This window comes from Carettochelys insculpta, chromosome 20 (assembly GCF_033958435.1).
Source record: "Carettochelys insculpta isolate YL-2023 chromosome 20, ASM3395843v1, whole genome shotgun sequence".
Taxonomy (NCBI): domain Eukaryota; kingdom Metazoa; phylum Chordata; order Testudines; family Carettochelyidae; genus Carettochelys; species Carettochelys insculpta.
Genome location: NC_134156.1, coordinates 23,471,755 through 23,490,217, shown reverse-complemented (window position 1 = coordinate 23,490,217; position 18,463 = coordinate 23,471,755). Strand labels below are relative to the sequence as shown.

The window sequence follows — 18,463 nt, the reverse complement described above, 5'->3', positions numbered from 1 at the left end:
TTACTGTATGTCCCCCAGGCAAGTCACTTAACTTCTCATGCCTGGTCCCAGGTACATTTAAAAATGAGATTGAATTAGTTATGCTGCTCAGAACCAGAGCACTACAGTTAAATTGGCCTAACCCACAGTGTCAGTTCAGCTAGCTGTTCTTCCATCCACTGAGCTATTGCCTCACAGCCACATGGGTTAACTAGTCACAGGAAAAGCCCTCTCCAGTGAAATAGGAAGTGTCAACATTACATCACTACAGCGGCACTACATCTATACTATGGCACTACAGCGGCACAGTGTCTACACTATGGCAGTACAGCGCCAGAATGGGTGCAAATCAGCTCTTGCTGCATTTGCCTTCACGGGCACTTAAAAAGCTATGAACAGCCAGAATGGAGTCTTGGTCACCTGCCTGTGAAGCAGCCATCACCAGACCCCTTCAGAAGGCAGCTGTGCAATCATTCGATCCTCCTGAAGGTCTAACCCTAATCTCTAAGAGCTTTGCTAAACTCCTGAAACACGGCCTAGGGCTCCATGATCTATGGCCTTCCCTCCTCCAGGGGGTTTCCTTAGCAATAACTCTGAGCACTTCCCCCGTCACACCCAGGCTTGCAAAGATCACCTGTCCTTATTGCTCCTTCTGCTCGAAGTTCCCAATGGGCCTAGTGAGGGAGTAACAGCTGACAGCACCCATCCGGAAGAGAGAGATGAACAGAAGTGGGACAAATACCCCCCAAAGTTACTTGAGTAAAAGTGCAGCTGCTTTGGAGGGGGGGATGTACTTGAGTACGAGTCACTGGTGCCCCTCTCTAGAACCACTTCACGTCTGTATTGTACTCGGGTATCCAGAAGTGAAACTTTTACTCCTGTAACTTTTGGGGTAACTTTCCCCACCTCTGGACAGGAACATCTTTCGGCCCATTTTACAGACGGAAAAACTTCAGGAAAACCTTCGGTCTGCGAAGCTCTCCCGGCCGTCAGCCGGGCTTCCCTGCACGCTGCGCCCTTGCCACTCGGGGGGGTGGATTCAGACGCTGCCCAGCGGACTGACAGAGCGCCCCGCCTGGGCTCTTTCCTTTGCCGGTGCCCGCGGGCACCTGCCTCGGTGCAGGGAGAAAAGCGTCTCCCGCCCCGGCCGGTGCAGCCTCGGCCCGGGAACCCCGGCCCCGGCCAGGGCACGGGCCCGTGACGGTGACCGGGGACCCGCGGCCCCGCACCGCCTGAATGGAGCCGCGCGGGGGCTGCCCCCTGACGCCGCCGCGTCCCATTGGCCCGGGCCGAGCGATGACATCACCGCAGTGGGGGGCGGGGGCGGGTCTCAGCCCGCGGAGCGGCGGGCGGGGAGGGACGCGGGCTGCAGCCGCGGGAGGGGTCGCGCTGCGCTCGCAGCTCCGCAGACCCGGACCCGAACCCGGACCCGGACCCGGACCCGGACCGAGCCGCGCCGCGCCGCAGGCAGGGAGGTGGGTGCCCCGGAGCCGGGCCGGGCCGAGCCGAGCCGCGGGGACAATAGGGGCGCAGTCCCCCCCCTCCCCGCCCCTTTGTGTGCGTCCCGGGCGGGAGTGGGGAGGACCCGGCGCCCGGGGAAAGTCGGGGCCGGGCCGAGCGGGAGGTGCCCGGGGCGGGGGTGTTGTCTGCAGCGACGGGCCCGAAGTGCGCCCGGGGGGTGGGTCCCGGGGCCCTGGGCCCTGTGCCCGCCTTGCCCGGCCGCCGCTTCGCCCTTCTCCCCGTGCGCCCCGGCCGCCCTGCGCATCCCACCGCCGCTAGGACAAAGGGGCCGAGGCCCTGCGGGGGTCCCCCGCCCCGCCCCGCCCCGCCGGCTGGGGGGCGAGCAGCCGCCTCCGGCCCCTTCCCTGACTCCCAGCCACTCCGGCTAACTTTGTGGCTCCCTCTGCCGCGGAGCCCCCGGGGCTTTGCTGGGGCTGAGGCTGGGAGGCCAGCGAGCCCCTGGGCACCAGGCTAAATTGGCGTTTTCGTGCTGGCTGGGCGAAGCGCCTCCTGAGCGGGGCTGGGGATGCTGGGGCCTGGTGGGGCCCCGCTGAGTGTATTGTGGCCGCCCTGGCTGGCGCTGGTGTGGCCGGACTTCCCCTGGAGCAGCGAACGCCTCTCCAAGCGCCCATCTCTGCTGCACTCGGAGTTTGGCCTTTGCTTGACCGAAGCAGCCGGGTTCCTTCACTGGGCCGGGCACGAAAGAGGAGCAGAGGGAACCCGACCTTTGCCACGCGTGCGTCGGGTCTGTCCTGCTACCGCTCAGGCCTTGGTCAGTCCGGTCGGCAGGCGCCAGCAGCTGGCAAAGGGAGGTGCGGAACCAGCTGGCTCCGCTCCTCGGCTTGACTTTTCCACTGCCGAGCCAAGCCTGGTACTTTGAGTTACAGCTGCCCCCGGGGATAAGACGGTAATTCTGGCCATCGCGGGTCCGACCGATGACCCACTTAGCCTGGGCGCTGTGCTCCAGAGGGAATGACCGGTCGTGGAGTGATCCCTGCCCTGTCACCTGCCCCCAGCTTCTGGCAAACAGGCAAGGGACAGCGAGAGCGGGACGGCCCACAAGCAGTCTTAGGGGCTAACAAGTGGTTTGGGGCTTGAGCTTTCGTGGGGGGAAAAACAGAATCCAGGTTTCATATGTGGGGAGGGGTTAGCTGTCCCTGATAGGACCGGTTAATGAAGCAAATTAAATAGGCCGTGTCTCCTTCCTGTGAATATAAAAGGTGGGGAAATTGCCCTTGTAGTGCATAAGCCAGTTAAGGGCTCTATTCAGCTGTAGGTTAAACGTGTCGCATTTGCAAATGAATTCCAATTCAGGCGTCTCCATCTATAATCTTGTGGTCAAATCCTCTGGCAGAAGAACGGCTCCGTTGAATGCCCCAGGAGGGTCAAGTGTTCCCCGACCGGTTTGGGTGTGTTCCCGTTCCTGATGTCGCATTTAGGTCCAGTCACTCACAGAGACTGGCCAGTTTGGCCAATGGGCGTTGCCTGTCGTGGCTGATGGCCACGGATGGACCTGTCCTCTGGGAATGTCTGAGTCGGAAGTGTTTAAATGTGCTCTGGGGGGAGTAACTGACATGGGGCCGAGCAGTCAAGCCCCCTCTACCCCCTTTGGCTTTCTCCTGCTGTGGGAAGCAGGCCGTGACCTCTGCCCACCCCCACCCCACCCCCCACGAGCCTGCCTCAACAGCAATGCGTGCTTGCTGGCTGGAGCTCGGAGCAGTTGCACCATGCCTGGGGAGGGGAGGTGAGAACTGCTACAAAGGATTCTGGGGAGCTTGGTGGGTTCCTGAGCGAGGGGCCGGAGGGCACCAAAGCTGAGGGTTAGCTGCAGGGCTCAGTGAAAGGTGCGTTAGCGATGCCTTGGCCCGTGGGAGTACGAGCCCCTTCTGGGACCGCTTGAAGCTGGCCTTGTGCGGTTGTCTCTGGCCAGATCCTGGCCCCCCACACTGGGGCAGGACGAGGGGGCTAGTTGGAGGCCCCTGTTCTGTTAGCTGTGCCGGAGCTTGGCTCCTGACTGCAGTCTGAGTCCTCTCTGCATCCTGAGGGCTGGAGCCCAGCTCTTGCTTAATGGCCCCGTGGCTGTCCGGGAGATGGAGCGCTGCCATGAGGCAGGCTCCGGGCCTGGCACGCTGCCTGGCTGCTGAGAGCTCCGGGGGAAGTATCTGTGCTCATCAGCTCTGTCCAGCACGGGGCCTTTGCATGAGAGATGGGCGTAAACGTCCGCCTAGCCCCTGCCTGTGCTAGACGTCTGCCCCCAGGGAAAACGCGGGTGTTGCCTGCGGTGGGACTCGTCATCTGTAGAGCAATGGGTGTTTTACAAAAGCCCACGTTATCCCTGTGTTGCAGATGGGGAAACTGAGGCAGGGGGTGGGACGCGGCTTGCCCAGATCTGGGACCTCAACCCAGGGCTCCTGAGTCCTAGTTTAGTGCCTTATCCGCTAGGACGCCCAGCAGGCAGGGCTGGGTTTGGTGCTCGGTCTCTGTTGCTTTTGGACCATAGTTTGACACCAGTAGAGGCCTGGAGTGAAAAATGATTGTGCTTCCGTTGTGGGCGCCCAGTAGAAAAGGGTGTGCCTTCATGCCCCAGGCTGGCGGGGAGTCCGACCTGCCCCAGCAGAGCCCTCGCACGGGGTGGCAGTCATTAGCAATGCCTGGGTCATTCTCTGTGGCAAGCAGTTGGTTAACCAGTTTGGGTCTTGATGGGATCTGTGCTGGGTTTTGCTTGGGGGCAGGGCTGGGGTTCTGTAACTCAGGTGACTGCTCTCATGACAGACATCTCTGGCAACTGCAGGTCGCATGACAGCAGGTTATTGTGTCCAGGCTGAGAGCCCGTTTAAAGGGCTTCAGCTGAAAGCAAGTGGTTTCTGCTGATTGCTGCATTCTGGGTCCTATTTTCCCATCCCTTTGTTCTGAGCAGAAGCTGTGATTTGGAGCTGGTGAGTTGGTTAGCCATTTCCCTGGTGAGTCACCCTGACCTGCCTGTCTCCTAACCTGTACTTTGTCTTGGGTTGCTGTAATCTTGGAACAGGCTGTAAGAAATCTGGCTGCTTGCTCTTCACCCATGCGTGAGCAGGGCTGCCGTCTTTCTAGGAATGACACTGGCCAGTATCTGTTGCTTCAGGGGAAGGCACAAGAGACCTTACCCCAGGGCATGCTTTCTCCTGAACCCCATTGATTAGAGAGGTTGGCTCATGCCCTGAAGCATGAGTGTCCATAGTCTTCCCCAAACTCTTGTCGTCTTCGCTAGGGATGTCCTTGTCATTCGTAGGGATGTCCTGGTCATCCATGGAACTTCTGGGAATCCCGCGCTGATCTCTCCTGGTTCTCGATACCTTGTGGCAGAGAGTTCCACAGGCTAATTGTGTCGGAGTGGAAGATGAGGGTGGCAAGAGCTGAAATCCCTGTCTCCCTTTGGCCAAACGCCCTGGACAGGCATCTGATTTTCTCTGCCGGCTCCTTTCCCCCTACTTTGCAGTAGGTGCTGCAGCCGCGTCTGAGAATGGGACTGGAGGTCCTGTTTGGAAGTGTACTCTGTCAGTCCTCCGTCTGTTTCTGCCCTGCCTCCAAGACCTGCACCTCCCCGGGAGAGGGGCCAAACGGTCTCCTTCTGCTCTTGTGCCTGGGTGTCTTTGGGCTGCTGCCCCTCTCTCTGCACTGATGGCAGGGTGCTGAGCTGCTGCCCTGGGGGCAGGGGGGCTGCTTGGCAGAGGCTTGTCCAGGATCGCAGCTTCTGCCCACAGCGGGATAAGATGATGGTGCAACTCTCTGCAGCTGTTGCATCTCTCTCGGCCGGGGTCCTTGTTTGGGCACCAGGGTCGGGCGTGCAGACAGGCACTAGGAAGGGATGAGTGGAAGTGAGCGAGCAGAGATCCTTGGTGGGTTGTGCTGGTCTTGGACTCTTCCCCTCCCACAGGTTTCCTCCGGGGCTCCCGCTCTGGCCCTGCCCTTGTTCCGGTGAGCGTGAAGGAAGGAGGAGGTGGGGCAATACCTCCTGCGACCTCATAGCTTGAGGGCGCTGCCTTGTGAACCAAAACAAGCAACCGAGCTGGTGGCTCCGGTTCCCAGCCAGCCGTGTGGCTGTGTCAGAGGAGAGTCATGGTGACGGGCCAGGCGAGTCAGAGCTGGCGTGCGCCAGGAAAGCCCTGAGTCAGCGCTCTCGATTTCCACTCGCTTCCAGCTCCTCGCACCTGCCTGCCCTCCTCTGGCCCCCGTCTGCCGCCTCCGCAGCTGGGTGGGGTGGACGCTGAGCAGTGTGGCGCAGATGCAGGCTGGGCATTCGGAGCCCCTGGGTGCCCATCCTCGGTGACCGATCGTACCAGGCGCTGTATGGACACGTTGGTCTGAACTCTCTTGCCCTGCCCTGGTGGAGCGGCCAGCACTGGTGTGACGTGCCCCTGAAGCAGACGGGTGTGAAAGGCCATCAGCGGCGGGAGATGCGGGACAGGTTTGTAATGAACGACGGCACCAGCAGGCTGGTTCCAGGGACTGGTCAGGCTCCAGGGAGTCCCCAAGGCAGTATGGCTGTTGACTCGCCGAGGCCCAGGGCAGAAGCTCTTGGCCACCAGCCATGCCAATGCCATTCAGGCCCAGAGCTGAAAGGGAGGCCCTGTGGTGGGGGGCCCTGGGCGTTTGCCCTGCTTGCCGGCTCCCCAGTGCCAGCCCTGGATTTTATACGCAGAAAACGAGTTGTCGTGGCCCAAGTGGGCTGTGGCGTCTTCCTAGCAAGTAGGCGGGAGCCTGAAAAAGAAGGCTGTGAACCCCTACTCTTGAGAGCTCCGCTCGGGGCCCTGGCTGGGGAATGGGGGTGTAACTGACCAGTCAGGTCGATCCCTGCTCCTCTCTGACTCCCCCCTCCTCCGTCACCCACCCTCTGCAATGCTCCTTGGCCTCCTGCCTTGCCAAGCGCGGCTGTGCCCTAGGGAGGGCGGTTGGAACCATCTGCCCCTGGCCGCAGGCTGCTGGCAGCTCCTTGAACTTCTCAGCGTCTCAGGTTACGCTTGTGCTTTCCCTGCAGCTTACTAGGAGGCCTTGGTGGCGTGTTCTCCGAGCCGGTTCTCTGCTTTTCTCAAGCAGCAGCAGGGATGTCATGGGATCGGGTCTCCTTTTCTCCCAAGTAAGAGGCGGAGAAAGGGGCTCTTTCTTCTCACCCCACTTCTGGCAGAGGCCGGCCAGCCCTCTGCGCCAGCCAGCCGTGGTGGGACCGGAGGGGGGTTTCTCCCCCCTACAGCCTCCCACTCTGCAAAACCATCCCCCCCAACTGTCTCCAGAGCGAAGAGGAGAAGAAAGGCGCTAACACTTGGCCCGGCCTGGTTGCTAGGGGAGGGAGGCCTTGGCTTGTTCTGAGCCTGGCGCAGGCTGCTGGAAGTTGGCAAAGCTATTCAGTAGCACTTGAATCTCCTGCTGCCTCTTAGCCAAGCCTTTCAGCTGCTGATCAATGCTCAAGGAGCAAGCTTGCCCTGCAGTCAGATGATAGGGCCAGGTCCCCAGCTGGCCTTCCTCAGTGGCTTGCCATTGACGTGCACCAGCTGGCCTGGGGGATTTCCGTAGTTTATATTAACCCAAAAGCCCATGGAAATGTGGCCTGAAATTAGGCAAAGGAGGAGCATGAGCAAGCCTGTGACCCTCGGCTTGATTGCAGCCATGGGCTCGGGTAGGAGACCCTGGCAGTGAAAGTTGATTAGAAGCTGCTGAGTCTATTTTTCCATTAATTGTCATGTCTTCTGGCTGGAGAAAGGACCGGAAATGTAGGCTTGGCTTTCAGTCTGAGGAGTCAGTGTGTGGAGGAGAATTGGTTAGCTCTGTGGTTCCCAGCCTGGGTCCGCGAGGGTATTTATTGCAAAGGGTGCGTGGGAAAAACTAGACAAATAAAAGGGATCAGAGAAAGTAACTTTTAAATAATTTGCAGTTACAATCAGTTATTATTTTTAAAGTAAATCTCTTCCAGTAATGTGCTAATCGCTGTCCGAAACTCTGGTGTGGTTTCCTTTCTCATTGACTGAAATGTACATAGCAGCTAGAAGAGGCTTTGCTGGGAGTCCGTGAACGTCCTGGGCAGGGATTGGAGGGCCGCACTAGTGAAAAGGCTGGAAATGGCTGGTTTAAATGCTACTCTTCACCGGGGGGTTAAGCCAAGTTTATGGGTGGGAAACTGACCCCAAAGGAGGTGTGCACGTCTGCCTGCTCCCCTGCCTGCTCCCCTCCCGCACTGGGGTGCAGGAGCCCAGCACTCCTGACTCCCCCCCCGCACCTCCAGCACTTCGATGGGCCACGAGTCACCCGATTCGCACTCTGCCCCCACTCCTGCCCCTCCCTCGCAGAGCGAGGGTGCCACGGATCAGCTGTTCGCGGCATTCCAGCTGGGTGCGTGGGGAGGAGCAGGTGATTGCGGGACTCCAGTGCCCTGGTGCACAAGAGGTCCGGGGGGTGGGGGGCGGACTGGGGGCCGGTGGCTGGCCTGCTCTGTTTTTAGCCCTACGGGTGAGCCGCACCCGCTCAAGCCCGTTGATCCCGGCTCTGCGGCTCCCTCGTCGCGGGCTGTTTTTGCTGGGCGGCTATTCCCGTCCGCTGCCCGCGTGTCAGACGACCATAACCGTGCTGGGGGGTAGATTTCCTAACCCACGCGCTCTCGCGGGTAGGTCTCTGGCCCCTGTTGCGCAGGGGGTCAGACTGGCAGCCTGCGCTGAGCCTGTCGTGTGGATCGGTCCCTTGGTTATGTGGTGCTCAGACGCCCGCTCTGGAGGCCGTGCAAGTACCGGCAATGGCTGCTGGGTTGATTGGCAGAACCGCCAGGGAGGAGGCGGGCAGCTGGCTTGGTGTGCAGGGCTCGTTCTCTGTAACCGTCCAAAGGACGCTGGGACGGGGAGGGAGCTGGGGCCTGGCCCGGCTGAGCTCTGTGCTGCGCCACCGGGAGAGATTGTCCAACAGGTTATTGTTTAATTAGGGCAGGAGCTGGGGAACAGTTGGAGCCTTGTTCCCTCTTGCGAGCTGGAAGCGATTGCGAAGCAGGAAGTGTCCCCCGCTGAGCAAGGGGCGGTGGTGGCCGAGGCTGGGGTGTGTCTGGGGGAGGCCCTGCCTCCCCCGCTGGCCAGCAGAGTCAGGCTTGCAGGGCTCTGGCTGGGGAAGATTTTATAGCCCAGCAGCCTGCGCCAGCCCATTACAGGCCAGTGAGGGGAGGCGGAGGGGTTAGCCAGCCCCTGCAGCTGTGGGGGAAGTGCTGGGATGCAGGGCAGGGGAGAACAGAGCCAGCTAGAAACTTGCAGGGCTGTGGATGTGGTAACAGGCCCTGGGAGGATGCTGGGTGCACTCCGGAGCATTCGCTGGCTGCAACTGGTTGAGGGGCCCTGCCTCTGTAGAAGGCCTCGTGGTCCTGGCCGGCAGCGGCAGGGGCTGGGTGAAACCCAGGACGTGCCGCTGCATTTAGTCCAGCAGGGCAGACCCTGCAGGCCAGGTCACGCCGCCCCAGTCTTGTGACTGCATCTCCCTGGGTCTGGAAGGCGTTGCTGATGGGGAGTGTTCGGCTGGCTCAGCACCCAGCTCCAGGTCGGGACTGCCCCAGAGAGACCTGCATGGGAGGGTGACGCTGCCTGTTTGCTGCCCCGGGGAGGAACCTGGAGTGAAGTGGCAGCTGGGTGGTGGGCGTGCCGTGGCCAAGCGAGGCGGGAGGTGCTGGGGATCGCTTCCCGGTCTCTGCAGCCCAGCGCGATCTTAGGGAGGCCGCCGGCTTCTCCGGAAGTAGCAGAAAAACAAATGTAAAAGGAGCCTGACCCTGTGGAACAGCCGCCTGTGTCTCCCCGGCAGCGTGGGGAAGGCTGTGCCCTGACCCTGGGCTGGACCTCCAGGGCTCGGTTCGGCTCTCCAGAGCAGGGCAAGGAGAACAGGCTTCCCTCATGTGCACGGCAGGTCTGTCCTCTTCAGTGCCTGGAGATCAGGTGCTGGAGGGAAAGGCCTGAAGATTTGTTCCTGTCAGAGGCAGTAACTGAAATCATGGCTCTGTCCTGCTGAGTGCTGCACAGACGCCATGTGAGAGGCCGTCCGGGCCACCAGGAGCTGTTCTTGTTGTCGGTGTAGACAGGGCTTTTGCTGTCCCTCCGGATGAGGCTTTGGGGACCGTCCGGTCTGTCTCCGTTCCTGGGATAGGTGAAGTGACTTGCCCAGGGCACACGGGAATGATGTGGCAGAATCAGGAGCTGACCCCACCTGGTGCCTGACCCAGCAGAGTGCGGAGAGCGGCTTCCCCCAGCCCCTCTCTCTCCCTTGCCCTGCAGGGCCCTGCCTGTCGGCCGAGGGCAGTGGCATTCCCGTGTTGCGCCAGCTCTTAGTTTTTCTGTAGAGACTGCCGAACACAAGGCCGGCCAGCTTGGACGGGGTCCCTGAGCAGGTCCTGCTCTTGCTGCCCCCAGCCGCCATGGCCTGCAGCCCCCCACATCCTATTTCCCATCCTTCAAGGGGGGAAGATCACAGCCGTGTGCGCCCCTTTCTCTCCTGGTGCCTGTTGGCTCTCAGGGCCTGGCCTGCTTCTGCTTCTCCCCCAGCCAGACGCGGTCCCAAGCTGGGGGAGGGGGCTGTGAGCGGTGTTCCCTCGAATGTTTCCCACCCCTGCGCAGACTCCAGCGTCGTGGAGGGGACGTGCCACCCACCACTGTGCACATAACGAAATTCACGTGGTCGGAGTGAGGCAGAGGAGCTCTGGGTTCGGGAGGGGGACAGGATTGGGGTGCACGGCTCTGGGGAGGAAGGGTTTGGGGTGTGGGGGGGGCTCCAGGCTTGGGGGTTGAGGCCGAGGGATTTGGAATACAGGCGGGGGCTTGGGGGTGGAGGCGCTGGACGTGGGAGTACTGGCATTGGGGTGGGGCTGGGGATTTGGGGGCGCTCCGGGCGGGCAGAGGGTTTGGGGCTCGGGTTTCCTGGGGAGCAGGTTGCCTGGCGTCTCCCTGTGCCGAGGCACCGTGCGGCACCTGAAAGCGACCAGCGGGGCTGGGTGGGGCGATGAGGTTCTGCAGGTACTTGGAGCTTTGTGGTCGTTGTGCCGAGGAGCCTGACCAGCTGCCCCTGCCTGGAGCTGCCCGGCTGGCAGAAAGGCACCTCTTCCCTGTCGGCTGCAGCAGCTTTGGGGCTTGGAGACCGTCTCTCCCTGCTGCCGGCGACTGTGGTTGCTCTCCCCCATGGTCTGCCCTGGCCGTGCTCACACAGGTGCCAGTCAGGGCTGAGGCTAGCAATGACCCCCGCCCCCGCCAGCTCTGCCAGCACCCCTCAGTCCTGCCTAACCTCCCCCAGCTGGTCCCACCATGGGGCCCGTCCAGTCCCGGGTGCCACAGGCAGAGACTGACAAGGGCAGACCTGGTCCTGAGGAGGCCGAGCCCCTGTGCTCCCTGCATGGCCCCCCCGTCCACCTCCCGAAAGGGTGGGCGCTCCTTCCCGATGGGGGCCACCTCAAGCAGTGGGTCAGTGGCTGAGGGCTGCGCTCTCCCAAGGTATTGATGGAGGGGGTTTGGGGTCTGGGGTGCAGGGGGTTGGGGTGCAGGGTACGCTGCTCCAGATGGCTGACTCGGGGCGGGGGGGGCCATGAGCTCTCTGCTTGCCCTGTGGGAGGCGGGGCTCCGTGCTGCAAGCCCAGCCCACACAGCTCCCAGCCAATGGGAGCTGCAGGATTGTGCTGGGGGCGGGGGGGGCATGAGCTCTCTGCTTGCCCTGTGGGAGGCGGGGCTCCGTGCTGCAAGCCCAGCCCACACAGCTCCCAGCCAATGGGAGCTGCAGGATTGTGCTGGGGGCGGGGCAGTGCACAAACCCCGCATTCTCGGGGCGCGCAGAGAGCACACGGGCCCCCTAGTGGGGTGCTTTGAGCAGTGTTGGGCGGGGGGCACAGCAGACAGGCCGCCTGAGGCTCCCGCTGGGCCATGCGACAGTGCCAGGCCAGCTCTGGTGGTCAGCAGGCTGGGGGCGGCCTACGGGCCATATCTCGCACGCCTGAGCCTCGAGAGGGAGGATGCCACCAAGCGCAAGGGGGAGCTGGCGCTGAGCCACACCCTGCTGGGGGGCTCTGGGATCCCAGCTGTAGAAGCTGGCAGAGGCCCACCGGGAGCCCAGCAAAGTCGGCTCCGACCCGGGGGTCGTCGTCCCCCGACGCTGGCTGCTCTGCACGCTGGAGCCAAGGAATCCGGTGCTCACGGCCAAATGCAGCAGGATGGGGGAGGGCGGCCAGCTGAGCTGGGAGCTGGAGCCAGGACAGTTTCCCCTGCGGGGAAGAGGCTAGGAGGGCCTCTTTCTGCCCCGCTCTTGCTGAAATACCCCCGGGCAGATGGGGCGGCGACTGGCCTGTGCCCAGCTCCTTCAGGGCTCTCCTGACCCGCGGGGCTGGGTGGAAAGGAAGCGTGTCCATTGTCCCTTGCTGCCGAGGCACCTGGGGTTGGGCCTGGCTCCTGCTGGCTGCGAACCAGCAAGATAACTCTGCAGGGCTCTCCTAGTGGGGTGGTTTTCTCTCCTGGCACACGGCAAACGCAGCTCTGCCATCCTGCACCCAGCCGCTGCCTGTGTGGTGGCGGCTACGGCTCTTCCTGGCTGAGCGTCTCTGGCCTCAGCCAGGGCTTGGAGTGAGCCTGGGGCTTAAAGCCTGGCCACGCTGCGGGCGCCGCTGATGGAGCTGAACTGGGCAGAGCAGTGGGTGACACTGCCCAGGGCAGGCGTCTGTCCCCTGAGCAGCGTGTCCTCCTCGTCTGGCGATACAGGGAGGGGGCTCTGGCTGGAGGGAAGCGGGGGTAGAAACGTCGCAGCCTTGCTGTGTGGTGCCCCAAGACAGCGACGTGGGGTGCTCCGGGGATCCTTCTGAGTAGCTGGTTCTCTCATGGCTCCGACAACGGTGAGACCCTTCCCCTGCTGTTGCAGGCAGCAGGCTCCCCGCTAACTGCGTGGTGGGGCTCCGCGTTCGGGGGGCCTCTCGGCATTTCCCAGCCCCCCTCGCGCGCGTTCTGCCGTCTGTTTGCAATTGCTCCACGCGCCCGCTCCTCGCCTCTGCCTCTGGGTGGGAAAAATCCAAAGCGTTTTCCTCCCGGAGCTTCAAACCAAGTGGCCAGCGTGTGACCCGCCCTCAGGGAGAGGCACAGGGCCCCGGGAGCTCAGCAGCTTCTCCGCCGACCCTGGCGGTATGTGGCCGTTTAGCAGAGGAAATCGAGACAAGTGACGCAGCGGAGGATGTGCAAAGCAGACAGAAGGTGGTGAACGGTGGGGGAATCCGCCAGGCCGGGGAGCTGGCTGGGCAAGTCTGTTTGGCTGGCAGCTCTGCAGGGCTGGGACAGTCGCCTGCTGCTGGTGCTTTGATAACTCCCCCCTGAGCTGCTGGCTGCTGCAGTCCAGCTGACCTGTCCAGGATGCCTCAGCCAGCACCAGCTGCAGAATCTGCTGCTGGGGATTCACTTGGTTGCTGGAGCAGTTCCCCCTCCCGCGGTGGCCCGTGCTCGGGCTCTGTGCTCTGCCGCCGGCTGCTGTTAAAGGGATGTGGGGAAGGGGCCGCGGGCTGGGCTGCACGAGGCTCCCCTGTGTCGGTCGGGGCGGGGCCGAGACGCTTGAATTCCCGGTTGCAGGGCGCTGAGCTCAGCAGCTGGCGACGCGAGCGCATTCCAGCAGCAAACGCGTTTCCTGGCCCCGGGGGCTGAGCAGGAAATGGGCGGGGGTCTGGCCCGGCAGGGGAGGAGCTGCTGTGGGTTGGGGGGCGCGGGTGCGGGGCACCGCGGCTGACTGCATGAGGGCGGCGAGAGGTGCTCTCTGGCTCCCCCAGCCTAACCCGCATCCTCTCCTCTCTCCGTGCAGGTGAGCGCTACCGGGGAGACCGCAGCGCCGCTCCCCCGCCCAGCTGGGGGCTCTTAGGGGCCCCGGTCCGCGGACGCGCCCGACCCCCGCCGCCGGGACCATGCCGATCCTGAAGCAGCTCGTGTCCACCACGGCCCACTCCAAGCGGCGCTCACGGGCCGACCTCACGGCCGAGATGATCAGCGCCCCGCTGGGCGACTTCCGCCACACCATGCACGTGGGCCGAGCGGGGGACGCTTTCGGGGACACCTCCTTCCTCAACAGCAAGGCCGGTGAGCCGGAGCCGCCCGAGGAGTCGGGCCCCTCCAAGCCCGGCCTGCTGTCCCGCAAGTTCCGCAGCAGCAGCAAGCGGTCGCAGTCGGTGACGCGGGGCGACCGGCGCGACATGCTGGGCTCTCTGCGGGACTCTGCCCTCTTCGTGAAGAACGCCGTCTCCCTGCCGCAGCTCACCGAGAAGGAGGCGGACCGCAGTGCCGGGAAGCTGCCCAAGAGCCTCTCCTCCAGCCCGGTGAAGAAGGCCCCCGAGGAGGTCACCGCCCTGGGGGAAAAGCCGCATGCCAACGGAGCAGCCGCCCAGCCCCAGAGCCCCAGCCTGGCCGAGCGCGACTTCGGGGACCTCACGGAGCTGCCCGTCGTGGTGCCAAAGAGCAGCTGTGGCATGAAGCACGCCGAGTCCATCATGTCCTTCCACATTGACCTGGGGCCCTCCATGCTGGGCGACGTGCTGAGCATCATGGACAAAGACCAGTGGGACCAGAATGAAGACACGGGTGCCGTGGTAACCGAGGAGCCCCGGAGAGAGCGAGGCTCTCCCCAGGTACCTGCACCCCAGCAGCTCGGCCAGGAAGGGAGGCCCCTGCCGGAATCCCTACCGCCGGCACCCGCCTGCCAGGTCGAGGGCAGAGCCGCGGCCTACAGCGGGGACAGCAGGTCACTTCCTAGCTGCACAGCCCAGGTGCTCGGCGAGCGCCTCCCGTCTCCCGAAAGACACAGCTCCAGGATCCCTGGGGACGCCAGGCCTGCTCCCCTCCCGCTGCACGACAAGGAGTTCTCCTTCGCGGATGAGGAGGATGACGAGATCAGAGTGTAGGGAGACGGTTGCTCTGACAGTCCTGTTCGTTGGCCGTCGCTCCAGCACGTGAAGGAATAAGCTGGAACTGACAATGTCAGGAGACACTTCACTCCTCTTTCTTTCCCTGCAGACTGTGGCCAGAGTTCCTTCTGCTCCTGTCTGGTGTTCCCCTGGGGATGAACGAACCCAGGAAAGAGGAAGATGATGGATGTTATGGTCTTGGGGGGCGGGGGTTGGGTTTGGGTTTTTTTGCTATTTTGAGGTTGTGGCAGGAGAGGGACAAACTCGGGGATTACGTCCCCCTACCTGGTCCTGTAAGGAGACACGGTACCTGGTGCATGGTCGGTCTCTGCAAGCCGGAGGAGAGCCTGCTGGCCAGCCTGGAGATGATTACTTTCCCAGAGAACAGCCCCAGTATGTCCTACAAGGAGGAAACCTACGTTGATTTCCATTGGACTTGGGATATTAACTCGATCTACTGCCCGCGTCAAGCAATAGAGTTGAATTACAAGGACCAGGCTTAAAGCTCTCGGGCCCTCAGTAATGTGTATTTTCCCCCTTGTGTTTTTATTGGTCTCCGATTTGTACTTGTAACTCTTTTTAACGGCAGAGGAGGGGCAATTCCACTCTGGGAGAACCTGGGTCGAGTGTTTAGAATTCTGCATATTGTAGAGTGAGGTGGGGCTGGGGAGCCGGCAGGCCTGTGAGGTTGCTGGTACTTCTCTGGAGGCCCTGGGAGGGACTTTTTTTGACTTTTGTGTCTGATTTTCTCTCTTTAAGTGTTCTGTGTGGCAGCAACTTCAAGCCCTGGGGTCCTGGCAGCCGGCTGTTGCTGCTCCCACCTGTCAGTTGCAGACCTCATCCCAGAGGGGTCCTCATGAGACACCCTCTCCTGTGCCTGCTGCAGCACCCCATCTCCCAACCCTGCCGACAGGTCTGACCCTCTACAACCAGTGACTCTGGTGCTGGTACCAGCTGGGTGCAGGGATATGGTGGAAGGAGCTGGAGGCCCATTCTGGGAGCCCCCTTTAGCTCCAGCTGTCTGGATTACCGGAGGTCTTGGCTGGCCCTCCAGCTACCCTATCACTGGCCTGCCCTTGGCTCCCACCCCTCTTGCCCTTTCTGGGCTGTGAACAGCTGGGAGGCCCTGGAGAGGCTGCTGGGGCCCAGAGTTGGTGGGGTGAGACCCAGCTGCCCTTTGGCAGGAATGGAACAGGGTGTGGGGGAAGGAGCTTAGCCCATGTCCCTGGACTTCCAGCTCAGGGGGGCCACACTTGGCTCCTCGCCCAGCCTGCCCAGCGGTGTGAGCGTGCCTGGGCAAGCTGCAGTGGGAGCATTGGCGCAGTTCCAGGAGGGCTGGTGAGCTGGCAAAGGGCGGCGTGTGCAGGAGCTGCGGAATTGCTCTCTGCTGCCCGGCCTCCTCCCCTGCCCTGCCACTCCCCAGCCCATGAGCTGCCAGGCGCAGCCTGACTGCGGGGTGCAGAGCCATCCTCCCTGGTACATGAGGGTGTCAGCATCACGCTGGTGGGACGTGTCCGGAGCCCAGGCCCTGCCCTGCCCTCCCCTCCCCGCCCACGCTGTGGGTAGCAATAAGACACTAACTGGGACCTCTCCTAACTTATTCTCTTTTTAAAACGTGATTCTGGCCCTGGATCCCTGCAGGCAGCCCAGGGTGTGCCTAGCCTCGTCTCGTGCCCCTGGCTCCGTCCCGCGCGCTGGGAGCTGTACGCTGCAGAGGGATGGGGGAGCTTATGATGTATGTAAAACGCAGAACAGAATTAAACGGTAGTGAAAGCAGCACAAGGCGCCTTGGAGGTCTGTGCAGCGCCAGGCTCAGGGCGGGTAGTGTCACCTTCCAGGGACTCTTCCCTGCCCTCACCTTGCTACCCCAGTGCGCCCTCTTCTCCCCGGCCCTGCTTGTCTCAGCTGCAGGGGCTCTGGCTGCGCTCCCGGGGCAGACACCTCTGGTCCCATCATACCCCTATTGGCAGGGCGAGCATGCGGGAGCTGCTCCTGTGCAGCAGCTTCACCGCCCTGTGGTCCAATCCGTTGCACCGCCGTCCGCCGGAGCACAGTGCCCGGGCTGCCCTGTGGGAGAGGGGAGAGCCACCAAGCTGGTGCCGCTGGTGGGGATTTCTCTGGCTGGCAGGAGATGAGCCCAGCCCGGGGGGACCCTGCCTTGGCCGCTGCTGCAGAGCCCTGTCCGAGGGGTGTTGGATGGGGGGCGGGCGGGAATCAGCTGGCGAAGGAGTGGAGCTGGGCGTGGGGCAGATGTTCACGGCTGTCCTGCTCCCCCGCTGCTGCCTAGCCCACAGGTGATCCACAGCCCTCTGGAGTCATGGGCTGGGCCAGCTCCCAACACGCGCCCCCCCCGCAGCCCACGCCAGCCTCTGAACTGTCGTCCTCCCACACGGTGGCAGCTGGTCGCACCCAGCGGCCCGACACGAGCGCCGAGTGCTGCCTTGTCCTACTGCTCGCCCAGGACGCCAGGCGCACTCGCCACGGCCTGCGCCCAGGGGAAGGTCTGCTGCCAATGCCCCTGCCGGAGCCTGACTCCGCCAGTGCACACGCCGCCTCTGCCAGGGAGCGCTGCAGCTAACGGGGCTTCCCCAGGTGGGAGCTCTTGGGTTCCTGTCTGCAAGGAAGCTGCACGGGCAGCACCAAGCCTGGGCTGGGGGGAAGGGGGCCACAAGCGGGTGCCCATCCCCGCCGGGCAGATGCGTGAGGCTGCCCAGCTGAACCCGCAGCTGGCAGGGCCGAGGGCCGCAGAAGAGAAGCTTGCTGCTTGGCAGACCTTTGCTGAGGCTCTCTGCCAGCGCGGTCCTGCCCCTATGGCACCTGTTCCACCGCTGTGCTGGGTGCTTCGCCGCCTGCTGCACTCCAGAAGCAGGGCTGGGTGTGGCCCTATTGTGAGCGCAACTAGAGGGGCTCCCTCGGGACGTGTTTCCGCCCTGGGCCTGCCCCAGAGGGGCCCTGCACGAGCCTGGGGAGACGGGCCCCAGGTGAGGCGCAGGGCTGCCCTGGGGAGACGGGCCCCAGGTGAGGCGCAGGGCTGCCCTGGGGAGACGGGGCCCAGGTGAGGCGCAGGGCTGCCCTGGGGAGACGGGGCCCAGGTGAGGCGCAGGGCTGCCCTGGGGAGACGGGGCCCAGGTGAGGCGCAGGGCTGCCCTGGGGAGACGGGCCCCAGGTGAGGCGCAGGGCTGCCCTGGGGAGACGGGGCCCCAGGTGAGGCGCAGGGCTGCCCTGGGGAGACGGGCCCCAGGTGAGGCGCAGGGCTGCCCTGGGGAGACGGGCCCCAGGTGAGGCGCAGGGCTGCCCTGGGGAGACGGGCCCCAGGTGAGGCGCAGGGCTGCCCTGCGGAAACGGGCCCCAGGTGAGGCGCAGGGCTGCCCTGGGGAGACGGGCCCCAGGTGAGGCGCAGGGCTGCCCTGGGGAGACGGGGCCCAGGTGAGGCGCAGGGCTGCCCTGGGGAGACGGGCCCCAGGTGAGGCGCAGGGCTGCCCTGGGGAGACGGGCCCCAGGTGAGGCGCAGGGCTGCCCTGGGGAGACGGGCCCCAGGTGAGGCGCAGGGCTGCCCTGGGGAGACGGGCCCAGGTGAGGCGCAGGGCTGCCCTGGGGAGACGGGCCCCAGGTGAGGCGCAGGGCTGCCCTGGGGAGACGGGCCCCAGGTGAGGCGCAGGGCTGCCCTGGGGAGACGGGCCCCAGGTGAGGCGCAGGGCTGCCCTGGGGAGACGGGCCCCAGGTGAGGCGCAGGGCCTCTCCTCTGCAGATGCGGCTTTGCAGGCTGCAGTCTCTGCCTCTCTCCCTGAGCCCCGCTCCCCCTGAGCGCATAAAGAGACTCTTTCAGCGAGGCCCAGCCCGTGCACAAGGCAGCCAGTGTTTGGCGGTCAGCTGCTGATTTCATAACCTTCTGCCCCCTCCCCCCTACCCCAAACCCCGAGGCTGTCGGGCTGGGTGGGTCCCACGTGTGTCCTGCTGCAGCATTTGGGCCCTGGGCGCTATCACAGGCTGAGCCCCAGAGCTAGGGCCCCTCACAGCCTCCAGCTTGGCTAGTTTCCTGACCGCCTGGGGAAGGGGCCTTGGGAGGCTGAGCAGCTCCAGGGCTTAGGTCAA

At 63.5% G+C, this 18,463-nt stretch overlaps 1 protein-coding gene across 1 annotated transcript; it reads left to right on the top strand.

Moving 5' to 3' along the window:
* The first annotated feature begins 1,323 nt into the window (after positions 1-1,323).
* CDC42EP4 (CDC42 effector protein 4) lies at positions 1,324-16,147 on the top strand. The gene is made up of 2 exons (XM_075014515.1): positions 1,324-1,454; positions 13,279-16,147. Exon 2 carries the CDS (start codon positions 13,379-13,381, stop codon positions 14,366-14,368), a length of 990 nt encoding a protein of 329 aa, XP_074870616.1. The 5' UTR covers positions 1,324-1,454; positions 13,279-13,378; the 3' UTR covers positions 14,369-16,147.
* Positions 16,148-18,463: the final 2,316 nt, after the last annotated feature.